We start from the raw sequence: 23,136 nt of genomic DNA on the forward strand, positions 1-23,136 counted from the left end.
ACAGACCTTAGGGGTGAGTGTTACAGCTCTTAAGGTGGCACGTCTGGAGTTGTTCGTTCCTCCTGGTGGGTTTGTGGTCTCACTGGCTTCAGGAATGAAGCTGTAGACCTTCGTGGTGAGTGTTACAGCTCCTAAAGGCAGCGTGGACCCAAAGAGTGAGCAGCAGCAAGATTTATTGCAAAGAGCCCAAAAACAAAACTTCCACACTGCAGAAGGGGACCCCAGCGGGTTGCCACTGCTGTCTTGGGCAGCCTGCTTTTATTCTTATCTGGCCCCACCCACATCCTGCTGATTGGCCCATTTTACAGAGCGCCTATTGGTCTGTTTTACAGAGAGCTGATTGGTCCATTTTGACAGGGTGCTAACTGGTGCGTTTACAATCCCTGAGCTAGACACAAAAGTTCTCCACTTCCCCACCAGATTAGCTAGATATAGAGTGCCAATTGGTGTATTCATAATCCCTTAGCTAGACATAAAGGTTCTCCAAGTCCCCACCAGATCAGCTAGACACAGAGCACTGACTGGTGCATTTACAAACCTTGAGCTAGAAACAGAGTGCTGATTGGTGCATTTACAAACCTTGAGCTAGATACAAAGTGCTGATTGGTGCATTCACAATCCCTTAGCTAGACATAAAGGTTCTCCAAGACCCCACCAGATTAGCTAGATACAGAGTGCTAATTGGTGCATCCACAAACCCTAAGCTAGAAACAGGGTGCTGATTGGTGTGTTTACAATCCCCTAGCTAGCCATAAATGTTCTCCAAGTCCCCACTAGACTCAGGAGCCCAGCTGGCTTCACCTAGTGGATCTCCCACTGGGGCACAGGTGGAGGTGCCTGCCAGTCTCCCGCCGTGCGCCGGGACTCCTCAGCCCTTGGGCGGTCGATGGGACCTGGCGCCTTGGAGCAGGGGGCGGCACTCCTCGGGGAGGCTCAGGCTGCACAGGAGCACAGGGCGGCTGGCGGGGAGACTCAGGCATGGCGGGCTGCAGGTCCCGAGCCCTACCCCGCGGGGAGGCAGCTAAGGCCCGGCAAGAAATCGAGTGCAGCGCCGGTGAGCCAGCACTGCTGGGGGACCTGGGGCACCCTCGGCAGCTGCTGGCCCGGGGGCTAAGCTCCTCACCGCCTGGGTCGGCAGGGCCAGCCGGCCACTCCCAGTGCGGGGCCCGCCAAGCCCACGCCCACCCGGAACTCTAGCTGGCTCGCAAGTGCCCCGGGTTCCCGCCCCTACTTCTCCCTCCACACCTCCCCGCAAGCCGAGGGAGCTTGCTTCGGGCCTCGGCGAGCCCAGAGAAGGGCTCCCACGGTGCAGCGGCGGGCTGGAGGGCTCAAGCGCGGCCAGAATGGGCGCCGAGGCCGAGGAGGCACCATGAGCGAGCGACGCTGCGTGGGCTGCCAGCAGGCTGTCACCTCTCAATATGATCTTGTAAGTCATAGCAGCAAAGACTGGCAGGCAAATGCCACTAGCTGTAAAAAAAAATTAAAACTCTTAAGTTTTTTCATTCTGCTTTGTTTTAACTACTAAGGGAATTTGGACAAGTCAGTTTGCCTTGCACATTGGTTTTTCCACTAGTTAAATGGGACAAATGGCAAACTTGCATATAATTTTAAAATGCTCATTCGTATAAAAATCATTACAGATCACTGAAGAAAAGCATAAATACAGTTTATTTCTAAAATATCAAAATGTTTAGATCATTGTGCTTCTTACATGGGCAGTGTAATACTACAGATACACAATTCTTTGGCAAATTGGAAATCAGTATTTTGAAAAACATTGAGGATCACTATTATTAATTGACTAAGTTATTCCATGTCTGCTACCTGGCAGACTATTAATTGATATATGCTATCTATATACCTCAAAACGCACCTGCAACTGAGAGATGAAACCTCGAGCTATAGTTAAACCATAATCACATGGGTGTACTTTCGGCCAGGTGCTCACATCTGAATATTTCAAGACCTGTAGTGCATTTCAGGAACTGAAATATCTTATTTCCATTACTTGCAAGAAACCACGTTAATAATATAAGACATCTTATCTGTATTTTCATGCCTGGAATTTATACGGGCCATAGAATGGTTGCATTTTCACATCTAGATCAAAATAAGCTTGGAGAAACAGTCTTTCTGACTTTCATCTTAGAGATGAACCCAGAAGAATTAACAACTGTATGAGGCATAACATTCTACAAAGTTTACTGATGCTCATATTTATATTTAATCTTCATTGTAACCCTGTGAAGTACTTTCAGCTCCTGAAGTACAATGCATACAGATTTTGAGGCAAGGCAAAAATTAAGACACTGCTTTGAACATGGAAATATTCTGGGCAAAGGGAAGGAAGAGTACAAAGGCTTTAGGCCAAGGTACCTATATTATTTTGGACAAGGTACTTAACCTGTTTTCACCTCGGTTTTCTCATTTATTAAATGAGGATCTCAATGCTTGTCTTCATTTATTTGTCAGTTACCTGTTATGTGCCAGGTAGTGTTCTAGTGACTGGAACTATAGCAGTGAACAAAATAAAAAAAAAGGTACTTTTGTGGAATTTGCATCATAGCATGGCAGGGGTAGAAAATAAAGAAATGTATAGTACATCAAGTGGTGATAATTACTATGAAGAAAATAAGGCCAGGCATGGTGGCTCACACCTGTAATCCCAGCACTTTTGGAGGCCAAGGTGGGCAGATTGCTTGGGCCCAGGAGTTCAAGACCAGCGTGGTCAATATGGCGAAATCCCTTCTCTACAAAATGCCAAAAATTAGCTGGCATGCTGGTGCATGCCTGTAGTCCCAGCTACTCAGGAGGCTGAGGTGGAAGGATCGCTTGAGGAGGAGGTCAAGGCTGCAGTGAGCAGTGATTGTGCCATGGCACTCCAGCCTGAGTGAGGGTGAGAAACAAAAAACAAACCAGGGAAAGGTCATGATGGTGGAGTGTTGCTAATTTATGTATGATGGTCAAGGGAAGCCTTCATTGATAATGTGTCATTTGAAAATAGACCTGAAAGAAGTGAGGGAGGGAACAGTATACAAATCTTGATGAAACGTGTTCTAGGCAGAGGGAACAGAATGTGCACAGACATTAAGGCAAAAGAATTCCTGGTTCTCTAGGAGCATCGGGGATTCTGGTATGGGTGAAACAAAATCAATGAATAGGGGTAAGGATAGATGAGATTTGAGGGGGATACTGGCACAGATCACACCACCTTGGAGGCCATTGCAAGGACTGGTTTTCACTTAGAGTAAAAAGGCAGCCTTTGGAGGGTTTTGAGTAGAGGAGCAATTTGGATTTATATTTTAACATGGTCACTCTGCTGCCCTGTGAGAATAGATTATAAAGGGGCAAAGGCAGAAGAAATGAAACCATCTAGGGAGACTACTGCTACAATGCAGGTGAGAAAAGGTGACTTGTACCATAGGAGTAAGTGTGAAGATTGTGGGAAGTCCTCATGATTCTGGCTATATCTTATTTAATTTTGTATTATATTATAGAAAATGTCAACATAGATAAAAGCAAAATAGTGTAATAATACTTTATGTACACAATTATCAACTCATGGTCAATAATTGCAACAATTATCAACTCATGATCAATAACTGCAATAATTATCAACCCATGGTCAATTTTATTTTATCTATATTCCCCCCATTTTCTCCATTCTGTATTATTTTGAAGCAAGGCCCATACATCACACAATTTTTTTCTTAATTTTTAAATTTCAATTTAATATAATAACTTTTTTTTTAGAGATGGGGGTCTTGCTTTATTGCTCATGCTGGTCTTGAACTCCTGGCCTCAAGCAGTCCTCCCACCTTGGCCTCCAAAAGTGCTGGGATTACAAATATGAGCGCCTGCACCTGGCTCATCATACAACTTCATCCAGAAATATTCCAGTATGTATCATTAAAGGACAAGAGTTTTAAAAACAACCATAATATCACTATTGTATCTGAAAAGTTTTAAATATATCTTTGATATCCTCAAGCATGGATTCTGTATTTTTTTAAAAAAAGATAGAACCTATAGGTCTATTTATTTTTCTTTTGGAGACAGGATGTCTTTCTGTTGCCCAGGCTGGAGTGCAGTGGCACAATCACAGCTCACTGCAGCCTTGAACTCTTATGCTCAAGCAATTCTGCTACCTCAGCCTCCCAAAGTGCTGGAATTACAGGCATGAGCCACTGTGCCAGGTCTGGGTTTATTTTTTTTTTTGTAAGATAATGCTAATAATTTGGACACTGACAGCTGTTTTACTAATCAATGGGCCATTAAGAGCAGAATTATTTGGCTTTAGAAAATTGTGCAAGGCAAAAACAAAAACAAACACCCAACCATGTGGTGGTTGGGCACAGTGGCACATGCCTGTAATCTCAGCATTTTGGGAGGCCGAGGCAGGTGGAACACTTGAGCCCAGGAGTTCAAAATCAGCCTATGTAACATGGTGGAACTCCATTTCTAAAAAAAAAAAAAAAAAAAAAAAAAAGCCTGGCATGGTGGTGTGTGCCTCTTGCCCCAGCTACTCAAGAGGCTGTGGTGAGAGGATCACTTCAGCCCAGGAAGTCAAGGCTGCAGTGAGCTGTGATTGCACTACTGCACTCCATCCTGGGCAATGAGTGAGACTGTCTCAAAAACAACAACAAAAAAATACATGGTGAGGGCTGGGCATGGGGGCTTGTGCCTATAATCCCAGCACTTTGGGAGGCTGAGGCGGGAGGGTCACTTAAGACCAAGAGTTCAAGACCAGAAGACCAGACTGGGCTACATAGTGGGGCCCCATCTCTACAAAAAAAACCCCACAACTTTTTAATTAACCAGGCGTGGCAGCATGTGCCTGTAGTCCCAGCTACTTGGGAGGCTGAGGTAGGAGGATCACTTGAGCCCAGAAGTTTGTACCTGTAGTGAGCTATGATTGTGCTACTGTACTTCAGCCTGGGCAACAGAGCAAGATCCTATCTCAAGAACAAAATGTGGTGAAATACTGACATATGTGGCATGCTGGTTAGGATTATTTGGCTATGTATAATTTTTGAAATCTGAGACAACAAAATAAGATTTTTGTTTGTTTGCTTGTTTTTTGTCATCATGTGAAAGTCTAGAGGTTGGTAGCCTGGGACTAGTATTGTGGTTTCATGATATTGTCCACGCAACATTTCCATTTTTATCTCTCTGGCCAGGACTTGGCCTGCAAGGGAGCATGGAAAATATATTCTTTCAACAGGGAATAATGCTACCCTGAGTAAAATAGGTGTTCTGTTACAGAGAAGGAAGCAGAGAATGACTATTTGAGTAGGCAGTTAACAATTTTTGCCTTAACATTTGTGGGAAGAACATGGTTTTATAGACAAAAGACTGAATTCTAATTCTACCATATACTGATTGTGACCTTGAACAAGTTATTTTGCCTCTGTGCCTCAGTTTTTTCTTGTGTAAGATTGTGCTAATATACACTGACCATGCAGTGTTCAGAGGATTAAATGAAATGATACAGGGCATTCCCAGGTGTTTGCGTGGAAGTGGGAAACCTGTAGGGTATGGTCCAGCTGTGCTGCACAGAGGCAAGCAGGACCAGGGAACAGTTCTGAAGTAAATTCTTAAACTTCGGCTACCCATTCAAATTGATATTTAAAATGAGAGAATTTCTGCCCAGCCACTGAGTGTCAATATTTGTACGTGCAAAATCATCTTTAGGGGTGGGCAAGAAGGCTGACTAGGCACAGCTAAGTGGAACAGCTCCCACCGAGGGACTGAGATGACTGGCATGCTCCTAATAGATCTTCAGAGGGAAGGCACCAAGAGTGAACAGAGGGAAGACCCAGAAGCTGAGCTGAAGGAGGAGAAAGCTGGGAACCCTGCATGGTCTGCTGTGCACTGGAATTTGTTCCTGGCCCACAATGGCTCCAGAGGAATGGGTGAGTTGAACTGACAAGGAGCAACTCACCCTCACCACAGGCCTCTGGAACCCCGGCAGGAGGAGACCCCTCAACCACCATGGACACTTGAGTTGGCAGAAAGAGCTGCTTAGAGAAGTGGTAGGGGCAGCAAGCCAGCTGATGTGGAGCCCAGAGAGTTTAGTGCCAGATTGTCTGTAGCAGAGCACAGCCAGGGACACCCATTCCCCTAGGCTCAACTTGTTCTCACAGGAGACTTTAGTCCTAGGGAAACTGTTAGACCTGATCTCTGCAGGGTTATCTCGGCTATCAGATGTGGCTGGTCTGACCTGAGCACCCCTTGGTATGTTGGCCTCTCCTGAGGCCTCAGCCTGGCCATACCTGCTTATAGGGCATTCTCAGGTGCCCTGGGGGCCTGCACCATAGCTTCTCCACTGGCAGACTGTGCCTGACCAGTGGAGATCCCCAGTAGGGCAGACCCTATGGCCATGCACCAGCTGGCATTCAAATTCAGGTGGCCAACATCCAAATTCAGAAAATGCAGAGAACCCTAGTAAGATACTTCACAAGAAGATCATCCTGAAGACACATAATCATCAGATTCTTCAGGGTCAAAATAAAAGAAAATAATGTTAAAGGCAGAGGGAGAGAAAGGCCAAGTTCTACAAAAGGAAGCCCATCAGACTAACAGTGGAACTCTCAGCAGAAACCCTATAAGCCAGAAGAGATTAGGGGCCGATATTTAACAATCTTAAAGAAAAGAAATTTTAACCCAGAATTTCCTATCTGGCCAAACTAACCTTCATAAGCAAAGGAGAAAGAAGTTCCTTTTCAGTCAAGCAAATGCCAAGGGAATTTGTTACTATCAGACTTGCCTTGTAAGAGCTCCTGAAGGAAGCACTAGACATGGAAAGGAAAGAACCTTACCAGCCACTACAAAAACACAATAAAGTACACAGACCAGTGACCCTATAAAGCAACCTCTTAAACAAGTCTGCAAAATAACCAGCTAGCATCATGATGATCAAATCCACATATTTCAATACTAACTTTGAATGTAAATGGGCTAAATGCCCCAATTAAAAGGCACAGAGTGGCAAGCTGGATAATGAACCAAGACCCATTGCTGTGCTGTCTTCAAAAGACTCATCTCACATGCAATGACCCACATTATAGGGATGAAGAAAAACCTACTAAGCAAATGAGAAACAGGAAAAAGCGGGGGTTGCAATCCTAGTTTCTGACAAAACAGACTTCCAACAAAGATCAAAAAAGACCAGGAAGGACATTACATAATGGTAAATGGTTGAATTCAACAAGAAGGTGTAACTATCCTAAATATATATGTACCCAACACAGGAGCACTCAGATTCATAAAGCAGGTTCTTAGAGACCTTCAAAGAGATTTAGATTCCCACACAATAATAGTGGGAGACTTTAACACCCCACTGACAATATTAGACAGATCAATGAGACAAAAAATTAACAAAGATATTCATGACCAGAACTCAGTACTGGATCAAATGAACCTGATAGACAACTATAGAACTCTCCGTCCAAAAAAACAACAGAATATACATTCTTCTTATCACCACATGGCACATATTCTAAAATCAATCACATAATCGGAAGTAAAACACTGATGTGATCCTTATCAAATGCAAAAGAATTGAAATCATAACGAACAATCTCTCAGACCACAGCACAATCAAATTAGAAACCAAGACTAAGAAATTTACTCAAAACCATCCAATTACATGGAAATTGAATAACCTGCTCCTGAATGACTTTTGGGTAAATAACAAAATTAAGGCAGAAATCAGGAAGTTCTTTGAAGCTAGTAAGAACAAAGATACAACATACCAGAATCCCTGGGACACTGGGACACGTAGTGTTAAAAGGGAAATTTATAGCACTAAATGCCCATATCAAAAACTTAGAAAGATCTTAAGTTAACAACCTAACATCACAACTAAAAGAATTAGAGAACCAAGAAGAAAGCTAGCAGAAGAAAAGAAATAACCAAAATCAGAGGTGAATTGAAGGAGATTGAGACATTAAAAAAAATTCAAAAGATCAATGAATCCAGTAGATTTTTTTTTGAAAACAAAAAAAAAATAGACCACTAACTAGACAAATAAAGAATAAAAGAGAAGATTCAACTAAACACAATTGGAAATAACAAGAGGGATATTACCACTGACCCCACAGAAATACAAACAATCATCAGAGAATATTATGAACACCTTTATGCACATAAACTAGAAAATCTAGAATAAATGAATAAACTCCTGAACACATACACCCTCCCAAGACTGAACCAGGAAGAAATTGAATTCCTGAACAGACCAATAATGAGCTCTGAAATTGAGTCAGTAATAAATAGCCTACCAACCAAAAAAACCCCAGGACCAGATGGATTCACAGCTGAAATCTACCACATATACAAAGAAGAGCTAGTACCATTCCTGCTGAAACTACTACAAAAATTGAGGAGAAGGGACTCCTCTTTAACTCATTCTACAAGGCCAGCATCATCCTGACACCAAAACCTAGCAGAGACACAACAACAAAAAGGAAAGCTTCAGGCCAATATCCTTGATGAACATTGATGCAAAAATCCTCAATAAAATACTGGTAAATTGAATCCAGCAGCACACCAAAAAGCTTATCCACAATGATCCAGTAGGCTTTATCCCTGGATGCAAGTTTAGTTTAACATACACAAATCAATAAATATGATTCATCATGTAAACAGAAGTAAACACAAAAGCTGCATGATTATCTCAATAAACTAGGTATCCAAGGAACATTCCTCAAAATAATAAATGCCATCTATGAAAAACCCACAGCCAATATCATACTGAATGGGCAAAAACTGGAAGCATTCCTCTTGAAAACTGGCACAAGACAAGGATGCCCTCTCTCACCACTCTTATTCAACATAGTATTGGAAGTCCTGGCCACGGCAATCAGGCAAGAGAAAGAAAGAAAGGGCATCCAAATAGGAAGAGAGGAAGTCAAACTATCCCTGTTTGCAGATGACATAATTCTAATCTAGAAAAACCCAAAAGCTCCTTAACTTCAACAAAGTCTCAGGATACAAAATGACGGTGCAAAAATCACTTACATTCTTTTTTTTTTGAGATGGAGTCTCGCTCTGTCACCTAGGCTGGAGTGCAGTGGCGCAATCTCGGCTCACTGCAAGCTCCGCCTCCCAGGTTCATGCCATTCTCCTGCCTCAGCCTCCCGAGTAGCTGGGACTATAGGCGTGTGCCACCACACGTGGCTAATTTTTTGTAGAGATGAGGTTTTGCCATGTTGCCCAGGCTGGTCTTGAATTCCTAGACTCAAGAAAGCCTCCTGCCTCGGCATCCCAAAGTGCTGGGATTACAGGCATAAGCTACCAGGATTGGCTTGTTTTTCTTTCCATAGGAAAAATAAAAATTCTTGAGTCTGTAGTGATAGAAGGAAAAGCAAACTCATTTACCACCACTGACTCTTTACTCTTAAAAAGGAAAAATAAAGTATGTTTAACATTGAGATCTGGTGGGCAACATTTTAACCAAGCAATCTAACTTAGCATTACTAATAGTGGAACAACTTGATATTGTGTCTCCTCACGTGTTACAACATAAAGTACACAACATGAGCCATGAAATATCCCTGCCAAAACCTGAATCGCATCTAGTCTTTAGGCCTACTTTTCAGGAAATGTGGGGACTGGCATGGGGTAGAGAAACAACATACTGATAGCATAAGGAAGCAAACATACCAGTCGAGAATGTGGGACATTCTACAGAACAGTGGTTTGATGTTTTTTCCCCATAAAGTTACTATTATGTGAAATAAGAGGTGAGGTTCTAGAAAAAGAGACAAGCAAACACTGTGGATGAACCTTGATGAAATTCTGGTTAAATAACAATTATAACTTGGAAACAAGTAGAAAAATTTGATTATGGGCTGAATATTAGATATTGGGGATTACTGTTATTTTTCCTTGGTGTGATGATACTGTGGCTATGTACAAAGAAGCCTTTAAGAAAATCTGCACTGAAGAATTTAGGGGTGAAATGTCCTGTCTGCAGCTTACTTTTAAATGGTTTAGCAAAGCAAAACTGTATTTATATAGACACACAGAAACCAAACACACACACACAAAGGCAAAATGTTTAAAATGATTGAATCTAAATGGTATGTACAGATACCATATCATTGTGCTACTCTTTCAACCTTTTTTTTTTTTTTTGAGACAGAGCCTCACTCTGTCGCCCAGGCTGGAGTGCAGTGGCGCGATCTTGACTCACTGCAACCTCTGCCTCCCAGGTTCAAGTGATTCTCATGTCTCAGCCTCCTGAGCAGCTGAGATTACAGGCATGCATCACCATGCCTGGCTAATTTTTGTATTTTTGGTAGAGACAGGGTTTCACCATGTTGGCCAGGCTGATCTTGAACTACTGACCTTAGGTGATTTGCCCACCTCGGCCTCCCAAAGTGTTGGGATTACAGGCGTGAGCCACTGCGTCCAGCCGCTTTCAACTTTTCTGTTTGCAAATTTTCAAAATAAAAAATTGTGGAGAGGGAGAGACACAGTAGAGCAAGAAGGTAAAAATATAGGGGGAACATTTGGTACAAGACCTCAAAGATGGGTGTAATAGATCAACAGTCTAAATGGAAAGATTAGCACTTAGATGGTATCATTTTCTGAGACTAGAGGAAAGCAGCTGTGGGTGAGTACAGATAGACATGTGGGTAGGTATGGGTGTGGGAAGTTGAGAAAATACCAAGTGATCTCAATATTGTCCATGAAGTAGGAGGCAAGGAGAGTAGCAGTTGCTTTGTGGCATGAAGAAAGTGTTGTTTTGGAATGGTTGCTGTGGGGAATGGCAAAGGAAGCTGACCAGGGATAAGTGAAAGATTTCACAGGGTGCAGCAGAGCTGCTGCTAAGACTTGAGTGTCTGAAAATTGCTTCTCATTTTTGTTCCTATTAGCACCCCAAGCGTACCTCCTATCATAGAACCTACCAGATTCTAATTACCTGATTATTCCAATAGATCATGAGTTTGAGGGAAGGAGCTTGATTTTTATCTTCGGTTTCCAGCACTAAGCACGGCCCTTGGCATGTAGAGTACGCATTCAGTGTATACGTATTAAATAAAATACCAACAGTTTCACATACAACTTCTAAATAGCTTTTCTTCTTAAAACGTTTCTTCTTACCTCAGCTCACTGATGGGTTAGCTGCTTTTCTTCCATGCTCCCATAGCAACGTAAATGTTTATCATGCCAATTACAAACTCATATCATTGCATCTTCTGCACTGTATTGAAATTACCTGTTTATCTGTCTTATCCAGCAGACAAATATTTTGCGATCAGTGATCTTGTAGCTTTCTATCCCAAACTCAGCACACTCATTGGCCTATAATACAGCAGGCATTTTCTGGTCTGAGCTGAACAATTAAAAAAGACTAAGTTTTGGTTTGCAAAGACTTTATTTCTGGATGTATATGTGATTTTAACAAACATTAATACTTTCAAAAACAATCTTAACAATATTATTAAAGTACAATAAACAGTATAAGATAAAGTGCTCAATTACCTAATCATAGTATTCTAGATAAAAAACTCTGGGGAAGACAATGGCTTTATATTTTAAAAGGCACAGTAGCACCCAGCAGAGTCCTCTTTCCAATTTGCTTCTCTCCAAGTGTTTAAAATGTAAAGAATGCTTTCCATACCCCCGAAGGCAAACATTTCCAAACAGATTTAAAAGTTCAGGAATTGGGTTCAGGTGACTTTTTATGAAAACAATTCAGGTGACCAAGCACTTCGAGTTTCACACACTGAAGGTGGGCCTTTTTCTGAAAATGGAAGGCAACATTTGACTTCTGAACAAGAATCAGGTCCAAGAACAGGGTGCAGCTGAGGTGCTGCTAAGACTTGAATGTCTGGACATTTGGAAATCCAGCCTGAACTTTTACAGTTATATTTAGGAGTTTTCTTTTTCGTAACAACTGCTGCAAGCATATTCTTTAATTTCTTCTTAATTAAACCTTTATTGGTTCCTCGTCTAATATGTTTCAGTTTCTTTCTTGGTAACTCTTGTTGATCAGGGAAATGATGGGCAGCAAGGCATTTCCCTAGACCTATGCCTTGGAATCCAAGCATATCTGAAGGAAATATTTTTTGTGTGGTAGGAGGGACCCATTCATCACTATCAGTTTCATGGCACTCAGCAAAAGGGTAGTGATTGAAAACTTCTGGTTGTGAAATACCAGATACAATAGGGCTTCTGATTTTCTGGCTAGGTGTCTTTATATTTTTTGGACAGCTTGGGCTGGCTTGCTGTTTGTCATTTTCAGGGAAAATCCTTATTTTTTCATAGTTAGCATTAAGATCTGAATAAAATACAGGTTTTTTGAAAGCTCTGTTTATCCCATGAATTCTTTTTTGGTGGAACCCTGAAATTGGAGTTGACTGTGAACATGGAACAAAGTCTTGACTATTTTCAAAATTATATTCTGAATCTGATTGAAAATGAGATGTTGGAGAGCATGTTCTTGAACGCCTAGAGTCAGATAGGCTTTGCAAGGATAATTTTTGTGAAGGCTGGATGAAGTCTTCAGAAAGTGATCTCAGTGAAAAATCAGACTCTGAAGGATGACTTTCTGCCAAAGACATTCCCCATTGTAAGAAAATATCCTGTGATGTTTTGGTAATCTCTATTGCAATGTCCATTTCTTTAGCAGTATCATCAAAGAGATCAGCAGAGGCATCATAGCTACCTTCATAACCAATAGAATAGCTCTGTGTTATGTTGTTATTGATATGTCCCCAAGGCATTTCCTTCAATGTATTTGTACTTCTATTTGGACTATTGCATAGAGTTTCTAAAGGATATGTAAGTTTCCTGCAAATTGTAAAACTGTCATCTTGGTTCTTGGACCACCTACAATATTGTTTATTTTCTAATTTGCAAAGATCAGAGACATCATTATACTTCCTATAACACAGAGTTGTCAACTTTTCATTCATTTCTGAAACTGATTTTTCTCCACATCCATTCAAATATTTGTTATTTAGACTAGAATGGTCACGCTCCCTGTGTGGTGAGACTCTGATAGTCTTCTTAAGAGTAACTATTGTTTCTAAATCTTTTGAAGATGAAAACAGAGCTGACAGGTAAGGATTTGGTAGAAAATATTCTGACATATCTCTTCCATTATGATTTACAGACACAGCCTCTACTTTGTTATCTGGTTGTGACTCCTTTTCAACACTAGGACTTAGATTTCCTTTACAGTTGAAAAGGAAGTCATCTTTGCTACAGTTTGCTTTGACTATTGCTTGTGATGATCTTAAAGCTATAGGTGGTGTATGCAGGGCTCCAGTAGTTCTCTGGGGAGTCACAGATAACCTGCTGTGGTCTGCATGAAATTTATCAATGTCATTATCTACATGATGTTTTCTACTACTGACATCTGCCTGGGTTACAGCAATCTCACTTTCAAGAACTGCCAGAAACTTGTTCAGGCTTTCAGAGAATGGCAGATCATCCCAAATTTGAGGGTCACCATCCTGGGAACTGCTGGCTGTCTCTTCAAGTCTGAGTAACGAAGGTGGACAACATGCAGATCTCTTTTGAAGGCTAGTGGGGGTATCTATACCATGATGCTGAAAACATGGTAGCTCATGCTGGGACCTATTTTTAATTTCCACTGCACTGTGGAAGGATTTTGTATTACTTGACTCAAGGGGCTCTCGCATTTCCAAAGAGAATAAATTAGAGTCATTAACTCCACTTTCATGATGACTGCTCTGAACTGCACTCAGCTCCTTAGCTTGTAAGCCAAGTTCTTTACCCAACTTTTCTGCTGTACTCTTTTTATCCATATATGAAACAAGGCTCCATGAATCCTGAATGGGATCATAACAGCTACTGGAACCAGTGGCCTCTGCAATGGAGATGGACTTTCTGTTCTGCTGAAGAGTACCAAAGGCCTTACTTTGTTCTGAAGCTGAAAAATCATCATTATCTGTTAGTTGTGAAACAATGGAAGTGAATTCAAGTGATGGCTGCCAGAATTTTGAAAAAGTATCCTTGCTGCAGGACTTGAAAAAATAAGAAGTGCTGTCAGAAGCATATATGCTGCTGAGATCACTATTTGAGTGATCTAAAGAAAGTAAATTATTGTTAGGTGCCTGAGAGTCACACTGAAGTTTCCTGAAATTAAAAGTCTGCAAAAGTTGATGGAAGTAGTCAATGACAGTAAAGCCTGCAATACCTGGGTCCGGTAGAACAATCTGGCAAGCCACTAGTGCTTTGGCTTTGCTTTTGTGGTCAGAGCATTGCTGTAAGAAGTTACTGGCATCTGAATGTTGTCCAGGCTGGTTTTCAAAATTCTGTGAAAGAAGCAAAGAAATTTAAGTAAGAATAAAATTGTCTTCCTTTTACTTAAACATGAAACAGAGATTTAGCCAGGCACAGTGGCTCATGCCTGTAATCCCAGCACTTTGAGAGGCCGAGGCAGGCAGATTACTTGAGCCTCAAGAGTCTGAGACCAGACTGGGCAACATGGTAAAACCTCGCCTCTACAAAACATACCCCCACAAAAATTAGCTGGGCATGGTGGCGTGTGCCTGTAGTCTCAGCTACTCAGGAGGCTGAGGTGGGAGGATCACCAGCGCCTAGGGAGGTCAAGGCTGCAGTGAGCCATGATCTTCCTACTGCACTCCAGCCTGGGTGACAGAGTGAGATTCTGTCTCAAAAATAAAATAAACAGATTTAAAAGGTTAAAACAGGCCGGGCGCGGTGGCTCACGCTTGTAATCCCAGCACTTTGGGAGGCCGAGGCGGGCGGATCACGAGGTCAGGAGATCGAGACCACGGTGAAACCCCGTCTCTACTAAAAAATACAAAAACTTAGCCGGGCGTGGTGGCGGGCGCCTGTAGTCCCAGCTACTCGGAGAGGCTGAGGCAGGAGAATGGCGTGAACCCGGGAGGCGGAGCTTGCAGTGAGCCGAGATTGCGCCACTGCACTCCAGCCTGGGCGACAGAGCGAGACTCCGTCTCAAAAAAAAAAAAAAAAAAAAAAAAGGTTAAAACAGATAGAACTATTACCTCCATCCTCCAATTCCAATTTCGATTCTGTTAGTGTTATAGGCAAAGTAGCTATGTAAAAGAATATAAACCTTAAAGAGCTTGTTTAAACTGATTTGAAGAAATCCTAGTTCCAGCATTTATTAATAGTGTTGAGACTTTGGACAATTTATTTAACCTCCCTGAGTCTTCTCATTTATAACATAAAAATAAAAATCCAGGATTACTGTTTAGTAATAAAATGGAAAACTGCACAGTGCTTAAAAAATAGTAGTGGCTCAATAAATGGCAACTATCATAGTTCTTGTTAGCTAAGGAAAGAAAGGAGGGGAGGGGAGGGGAAAAAAGGGGAGGAGGAAAAAGAAGAGAGGAGAGAAAAGGATTGTCTACGATTTTAACAAAGTAAAGCTCTGTAGCCGCTGATTCTACCTTCCCTTTGGATTTTTCTCACTCTTCTGTTGTGGAGTGCTCTATTTCCTCTTTTAAAACCCTGATTCCAGTGTGGAAAAAAATGTCTCTTTGTTCCCTTTAGCATAGATGAGACAGAAAACTATTACTCCTTCAAAGTCAATACTTTTTTTAACTTCTACAGTCACTTTTATAATTATTTAAGACCATCTTTCTTAATCTAGTTTTAGTATTCTTATCAGTACTCAGATACTTTGCCTTCAGTGTTCCATTATTCTCTTTTTATAGATGACAGAATTTAAAAGCTAGAGAATGGGTGGAAGTTTTACTATAGAATTTGAACACAATCTGGAGGGCAAAATAAATACTAAATACCAAAAACAAATATCTAACATTTCTAAATATATAATAAATTTATATTTTTAAGCTCTGAAAGCATTTGAAGTAGGCTCCCCTGACTTTTGAAAGAGGAAGTTGTCACACATGGTGTTTTAACAGACCACCTATAGGCTATTTTTACATAGTTTAAAATGTTTCTACAGGCCATCACATTTATAGAACTCCTAACAACTATTCAGAAAATTCACATAATTCATTACAATGGAAATGTTAACAGATTATTAAAAAGAAAGCTAGTCTCAATTACCGTCACTCCAAAAATAAAGCTTTGTCCAACAAAGCAAGTTTCAACTGCTTTAGTTAATAGATTCTGAGTTGTATCATTGTCCAGTGTTTCTGGAATTTTATTAGGATCCTGAATGTACCTTGATTGGAAAAAAAATAAAAAATGTGAAGAAATAAACTTTGAAATTTTAACTTGCCATAAAGTCAGAGACACAATTAATTTGAAAATGCAGCATGAACCTTTTATAGAGGAAAAAAAGTGACTTTAAGAGCCAGGCAGTTTGTTATCTCTAGTTTCCCATAGCACAGAAAAATCAACAAAACCAATTGATCAAGTGTGAGTAAAGTAGTTACCTGCCTAACCATCAGGCCCGGCAATGATTATAAGGAAAAATAAAAGTGGCAGTGGGAATAGTGGTGGGATCTCTAGCCCTTCAAAGCAGGAAAAAGTCTTCCCTTTTCTCTGATAAGCCTGGTCGTGGTCCCTTTATTGTCTCAAGCACAAAAACGTGGACATAGATTTCTTGCATGTGATTAGGGGAGGAGGGCAGAAGATTGAGGGGGAAGAAAAGCTTTTTTTTTTTTTTTTTTTTTTGAGACAGAGTCTTGCTCTGTCTCTCAGGCTGGAGTGCGGTGGTGCAATCTTGGCTCACTACAAGCTCTGCCTCCTGGGTTCATGCCATTCTCCTGCCTCAGCCTCCCGGAGTAGCTGGGACTACAGGCACCCACCACCACGCCCGGCTAATTTTTTGTATTTTTAGTAGAGACGGGGTTTCACCGTGTTAGCAAGGATGGTCTCCACCTCCTGACCTTGTGATCCGCCCACCTTGGCCTCCCAAAGTGCTGGGATTACAGGCGTGAGCTACCGCGCCCAGCCAAGAAAAGCTTTAATTGTTTATTCCTATATTCTCAGGACAGTGTCATAAAAGATCAAACTATGCAAATAAAGTTGCAATACAGATAAAAAATAAAATTTCAATTTCTGATATGCAAATATTCTCTCAAATAGATGCTCCTGCCTCAGGGGAACCTAACTGTTTGAATGCTAACCTCAATTTGGATAACTCTTCAATTTGAAATGATGTTACTTTCTTAGCCTCTATTTCTGTAACTTGGATTAGAGATTTATAATTTAATATTCTAATTACAGATTAATTACCCTAAATAAAAGGAGACTGTTTTAATATCGTAATATGTATTCAAGAAATAAACATCTTTCTTACTTGCTTGTCTTTTAAAGGAATTGACAATCTGGGGTTGACTATCTTTCTACAGAAATGCATACTGCCTTATAAACTTGTATCTTCAAATTCTAAGGGCAGTCAGGAAAAAGGATGTTTTAAGTATGCTTACCTGTGTAAACCAGTGGCAGTAAGACCAAAAAATGTATCTAAGCAACTTCCAAATACAGTAATAACAAACAATTTGTTTGATTCTGCAACTTTTAAGGAAAGTTTGTATCTGTAATTGGCATTTCCAGATTCACCAGTAGAGCCACATTTTGGACAATTAGACCTAGAAAAGTGGTGGAAAAAAGCGTGGAGATGTTCATTAAATGTTTTTCATATGATGAAAAATCCAGAACAGTAAAAATTTAAAATAACATTTTGTATATAAATGCTCCTACACAACTCAAATTCTTCTTAAACTCTTTCAGATCAACTTCTTTTAAATTTCTCTATTCAGAATAGTTAGCTTTACTGATTTAAACAGCCCCAAGTTGATAGAAATACATACCAAATTGATAGAAAACTAAAGGAGAACTGTGCATGAAAGAGAGGACGAAAAGGCCTGGCGCGGTGGCTCACACCTGTAATCCCAGCACTTTGGGAGGCCGAGGTGGGTGGGTCACGAGGTCAGGAGATTGAGACCATCCTGGCTAACATGGTAAAACCCCGTCTCTACTAAAAATACAAAAAAATTAGATGGGTGTGGTGGTGGGCACCTGTAATCCCAGCTACTTGGGAGGCTGAGGCAGGAGAATGATGTGAACCTGGGAGGTGGATCTTGCAGTCAGCCAAGATCGCACCACTGCACTACAGCCTGGGGGACAGAGTGACACTCCATCTCAAAAAAAAAAAAAAAAAAAAAGAGGACAAAAAATAATCTCAAAATATTTAATACCTATTTATACACAAAGCACTTAATTGCATTTTTTCTCACCATAATGAAAATTACTTTCTGTAATTCATTGGACAATGTTGATAACTTATCAGATTATAAAATTGGATATGAAAACCATGCAATTTAACTTGTTTTTTTAAGACAATATGTAATGGTGGCTAAAGGCTTTCTAGTCAAAAAGTACACATCTACATGGCAGTGTAACTCTATTGCCATGTACTCATTGTCTGACAGTTACTAAATTCTTGAGTTCCTCATCTATGAAGTCCAGGGCTGAAGAAGGATTAAAATAGACAAATAAGCACCTAAAAATATTTTATGGTAATGGCTAATACTAGAATTTTGTTTTTTCTTCAGATTGCTAAAGATCTTAAAAAAGAGTGGCTAAAGGCAAACAGAAGGCAAGGTGAAAGATGGTTGTATAAATTTGATTGTTGCCAGATAGCCACTAGGGGGAGTCTGAAATCTGTAGCTCTCAAAGTGACTCACCTTTATTAGATCTGTGCTATTCTTCTGCCATACTGAGGATAGATCTATACCAACCCATTCATATAATCCTATACAAATCTGCTAGAGTTTGTGCTGTAGGTTAGCCATAGAATGAATTAAAGGTAATTGACTCACTAGGGGATAAAACTCCATTAGTACCAAACTCTAGGGAAATGAACTGTTTAAAATATACATTGGAATTTCTTTAAAGGCTATGCAATAATAATGCATACAGGCTTAATGTAAAATTCCTAGCAAACTTAGACTAATTAATATGCATTAGCATTAAGTTTACAAATGTTTTCAACATACATTATTTCATTTTTATAGGTAAAATTTACAAATGGGGAAATTAGTTTGAATTTTTATCTGAGATGACAAAGTTGGTAAATATATGACCCAAACCCAAGGCTGCGAACTCGTATCATAAAGTTCTGATATTATGACATGATAACAGTGGGACCAAATGGTTAAAATAAAGAACTGCTTGCAATGACAATATCAATAATAGCCTCAAAAAACTATGTCTATTGGTGTTCATGCATTTACATATTAAACTATATATATTTTTATAAAGTACATATGTATAATGAAGATATTTATTTATATAGTTTCCTTTAATCCTTTTAGGAACGATGCTGGATTGAAATAAATGTTAGTGTGGTGTAATACAGATTAGAGCTTCTCAAACATTAATATGTATACAAATCATGCAGAGATCTTGTTAAAATGAAGATTCTGATTCAGGAAGTCTGGGATGAGGCCCAAGATTCTGCATTTTTAATAAGCTCCCAGGTGATACTGATGCAGATGTACCTTAGGCCATACTTTGAGAAACAAGGATATAGACAACATATTCCCATCACCGTCCCGATTTAACTTCTAGAGGCACCCGTATTTCTAAAATGTCATTTGTTACAGAATAGCAGTTTTCAAACTTTTTGGTTTCACACTCCTTTAATACTCTTAAAAAATTATTGAGAATATCAAAGAGCTTTTGTTTATGTGAATAATCCCTATTTTTTTATTCAAAAATATTTACTTGGGCCAGGCGTGATGGCTCACACCTGTAATCCCAGCACTTTGGGAGGCTGTGGCGGGCAGACCACTCAAGCTCAGGAGTTCGAGTCCAGCCTGGGAAACATGGCAAAACTGCGTCTCTACAAAAAATACAAAAATTAACGAGCATGGTGGCATGCACCTGTAGTCCCAGCTACTTAGGAAGCTGAGATGGGAGGATTGCTTGAGCTCAGGAGGCAGAGGTTATGGTGAGCTGAGACTGTGCCATTGAACTCCAGTCTGGAGGTGACAGAGCCAGATCCTGTCTCAAAAAAAAAAAAAAAAAAAAAAAAAAAATTGCCAAAGATTGAATATATTCAAGGTATACAACATGATGATTTGAAATACGTCTACACTGTATAATGATTACCATAGTCAAATTTTTTTTTTTTTTTTTTTTTGAGACAGCATCTTGCTATTGGCCAGGCTGGAGCACAGTGGTGCAATCTTGGCTCACTGCAACCTCCACCTCTTGGGTTCAGGTGATTCTCCTGCCTCAGCCTCCTGAGTAGCTGGGACTACAGGCGCCCGCCACCACACCCAGCTAATTTTTTGCATTTTTAGTAGAGGTAGGGTTTCACCATGTTAGCCAGGATGGTCTCGATCTCTTTTTTTTTTTTTTTTTTTTTTTGAGACAGAGTCTCACTCTGTCACCCAGGCTGGAGTGCAGTGGCGCGATCTCGGCTCACTGCAAGCTCCGCCTCCCGGGTTCACGCCATTCTCCTGCCTCAGCCTCTCCGAGTAGCTGGGACTACAGGCGCCCGCCACCACGCCCGGCTAATATTTTGTATTTTTAGTAGAGACGGGGTTTCACCGTGGTCTCGATCTCCTGACCTCGTGATCCGCCCGCCTCGGCCTCCCAAAGTGCTGGGATTACAGGTGTGAGCCACCGCACCTGGCTACCATAGTCAAATTATTTAACACATCATCCATTACCACTCATGCTGTACATTAGATCCACAGAACTTGTTCATCTTATATCTGTCTATATTTCGTTTCTGGTTTGTTTTCAGACAGGGTCTCACTCTGCTGCCCAGGCTGGACTACAGTGGTGCTATCATAGCTCACTGTAACTTCAAACTCCTGGGCTCAAGAGATCCTCCTGCCTCAGCCTTCTGAGTAGCTGGGACCACAGGCACATGCCACCATATGTGGCTAATTTTAAATTTTTTTGTAGAGATGGGGGTCTCACTGTGTTGCCCAGACTAGGCTTGAACTCCTAGGCTGAAGTGCTTCTCTTGTCTCAGCCTCCCAGAGTGTTGGGATTACAGGCGTGAGCCATCACACCTGGCCTCTATCTACATTTCTCATGAAACGAGAAATTAAATGAAAGTGAGAAATTAAAACTGAGAAATCAAAAAAAATTAATTCATTAAAAACAGACCCTTTACATGGTTAAGACAGAAAACATACTTTTATGAAAAATAGTTACGTTTTTCAAATTTTAAAAATTAGTAAGAAGAGACCAGCATTGTTTCACATTTTGCAAATCTCTTTAATGTCTGGTTTCATAAAAAGACAGTTGGATTCTCATATCTGCTTCTCTGCTCAATCTGTTGTGATAGTACGTGTTATGTAGCCTCTGGGAAATTCCATTATGCACTCATGAGTTACTGAAAGTGAAAAGGCAAATAATGCCTTAGAATTATGAAAATAGATTTGAGTTCAAGGAGCCTCTGAAAGGATCTATCTGAAATAATAGCTGTAATTTGCTATCTTTTTTGTTTGATCCCAGTTAAAAAAACACCAAGTTTCATTTATTTATTTTTTATTTTTATTCATTTATTTTTTTGAGACAAGGTCTTGCTTTGTTGCCCAGGCTGGAGTGGTATGATCTTGGCTCACTGCAGCCTTGACCTCTTGGGCTCAGGCGATCCTCCCACCTCAGACTCCTGAGCAGCTGGGACTACAGGCACATGCCATGATGCCTGCCTAATTTTGTTTATTTTTGGTAGAGGATTGGTTTCACCATGTTGCCCAGGCTGGTCTCAAAATCCTGGACTCAAGCAATCCTCCCATCTTGGCCTCCCAAATGCTGGGATTGCAGGCATGAGCTACTATGCCCAGCCTCATTTGTTTATTTTTCTAGTGTACTTATATTTAGCCCAGATGTAGAAGAACTGGTGAGATAAGTAATCCTTAATGTTTTCTTAGTCTTGAAAACCTTAAAAAATCTGATGAAAGCAAGGGACTCACTCTCTCCCCACAAAAAACATATATGAACACAATATTCTACATATCTTAGGGACTGGAGGAGTCATACACACCTATAATGTATACACAGATTCCAGCTTAAGAATATCCTGACTATATGACTATATAACAACCTTTTCCAAGTTTATAGACCCATATTAAATACACACAAAGTAATGAGACATATTTTAAAAAACATATCTCTTAATGCTTCCACATATCACTTCCCCCACAAAATAAGAAAACTATGATCTATATGTGTGAAATTAAATTTGACTTGCTTAAGTAAATGATATAAACTTTTTGGGTAGTTGGGAATGGGGGAGAGGATAGGTAGTCTCTGAGCGAAGAGTCCCATTTTAAGATAGGAAAAGAAAGTTATTAGTGTTAGAGATGGATTTCTAGGCTAAAAGGAATTATGGGTCCCATTAGTCACCCAGAAGGCCAATTTCTATGTGGATAGTTTGTCTGGATAAATAAATCTCTTCTCCAGCTTATAATTTGGGGAGAGTACAGACATACACTATTGCGTGTGTATGTGTAGTTACTGCTTCATATAAAGGACCGAACTAACTTTGTACACATTTTTTTATAGATGTATGTCTATGTTTATATATTTATATAACGAAACACCCTTTCAAATGAAATTTAACTTGGAACACTAATATAAGGATGAGAATAGAGATCTTGTTGAAACTAACGTAGGGGCCCTGGAGTCTTACCTACTACTCAGCACGAGGCACTATTACTACTCTAATCCCATCTCCCTCCATGAGCACTTCCGTGGAGCCCCAAGGCTCTGCAGAATACCTATAGACTGAAAACTACTTTCAATCTACTGATCTTATCTTGGAGGTTAAGAAAGAAGTTAATTCCATAAAGCATAAAATACTTATTATGATTAATGTCACTAAAAATTTCAGGTTCAAAGAAAATATTTAGGGAGGTCTCTCTGTTCCTCAGCATCTCTAAGATTTTCTGCAAAGGCAAGAGCATGGAACTCCTCTGTCATAAGCTTACTGTGCTATAGCAATGGGGAAATGAACATGAGGAATTTCTATTTCCTATATTGGCTTACAACTGATTCCAAGTAAGAAAAAGGTAAAGCAAAAACAACAGTAGAAAAGATAAGCACCAGGATTTAGATCATCATGGCGGATGGGAGGCAGGATTAGATTGCAGCTCCAACTCGGATGGACAGAGCAGCATGTTGGGGCTCGCACCATGAATTTTAGCTCCCGAA

The 23,136-nt window shown here is 40.4% G+C and overlaps 1 protein-coding gene across 2 annotated transcripts in view; it reads right to left on the bottom strand.

Moving 5' to 3' along the window:
* Positions 1 to 11,370: 11,370 nt before the first annotated feature.
* The window catches only part of DDIAS (DNA damage induced apoptosis suppressor), a 39,691-nt gene continuing 27,925 nt past the window's right edge, over positions 11,371 to 23,136 (bottom strand). For both annotated transcript variants that reach the window (XM_030828904.1, XM_030828905.1), the window contains 3 exons: positions 17,382 to 17,543; positions 16,051 to 16,168; positions 11,371 to 14,300 (listed from right to left, as the gene is read on the bottom strand). In XM_030828904.1, the coding sequence (XP_030684764.1) occupies positions 11,697 to 14,300; positions 16,051 to 16,168; positions 17,382 to 17,543 (2,884 nt within the window). In that variant the 3' untranslated portion in view covers positions 11,371 to 11,696. The remainder of the gene's footprint in view (positions 14,301 to 16,050; positions 16,169 to 17,381; positions 17,544 to 23,136) is intronic.

This window comes from Nomascus leucogenys, chromosome 15 (genome assembly GCF_006542625.1).
Source record: "Nomascus leucogenys isolate Asia chromosome 15, Asia_NLE_v1, whole genome shotgun sequence".
Taxonomy (NCBI): Eukaryota; Metazoa; Chordata; class Mammalia; order Primates; family Hylobatidae; genus Nomascus; species Nomascus leucogenys.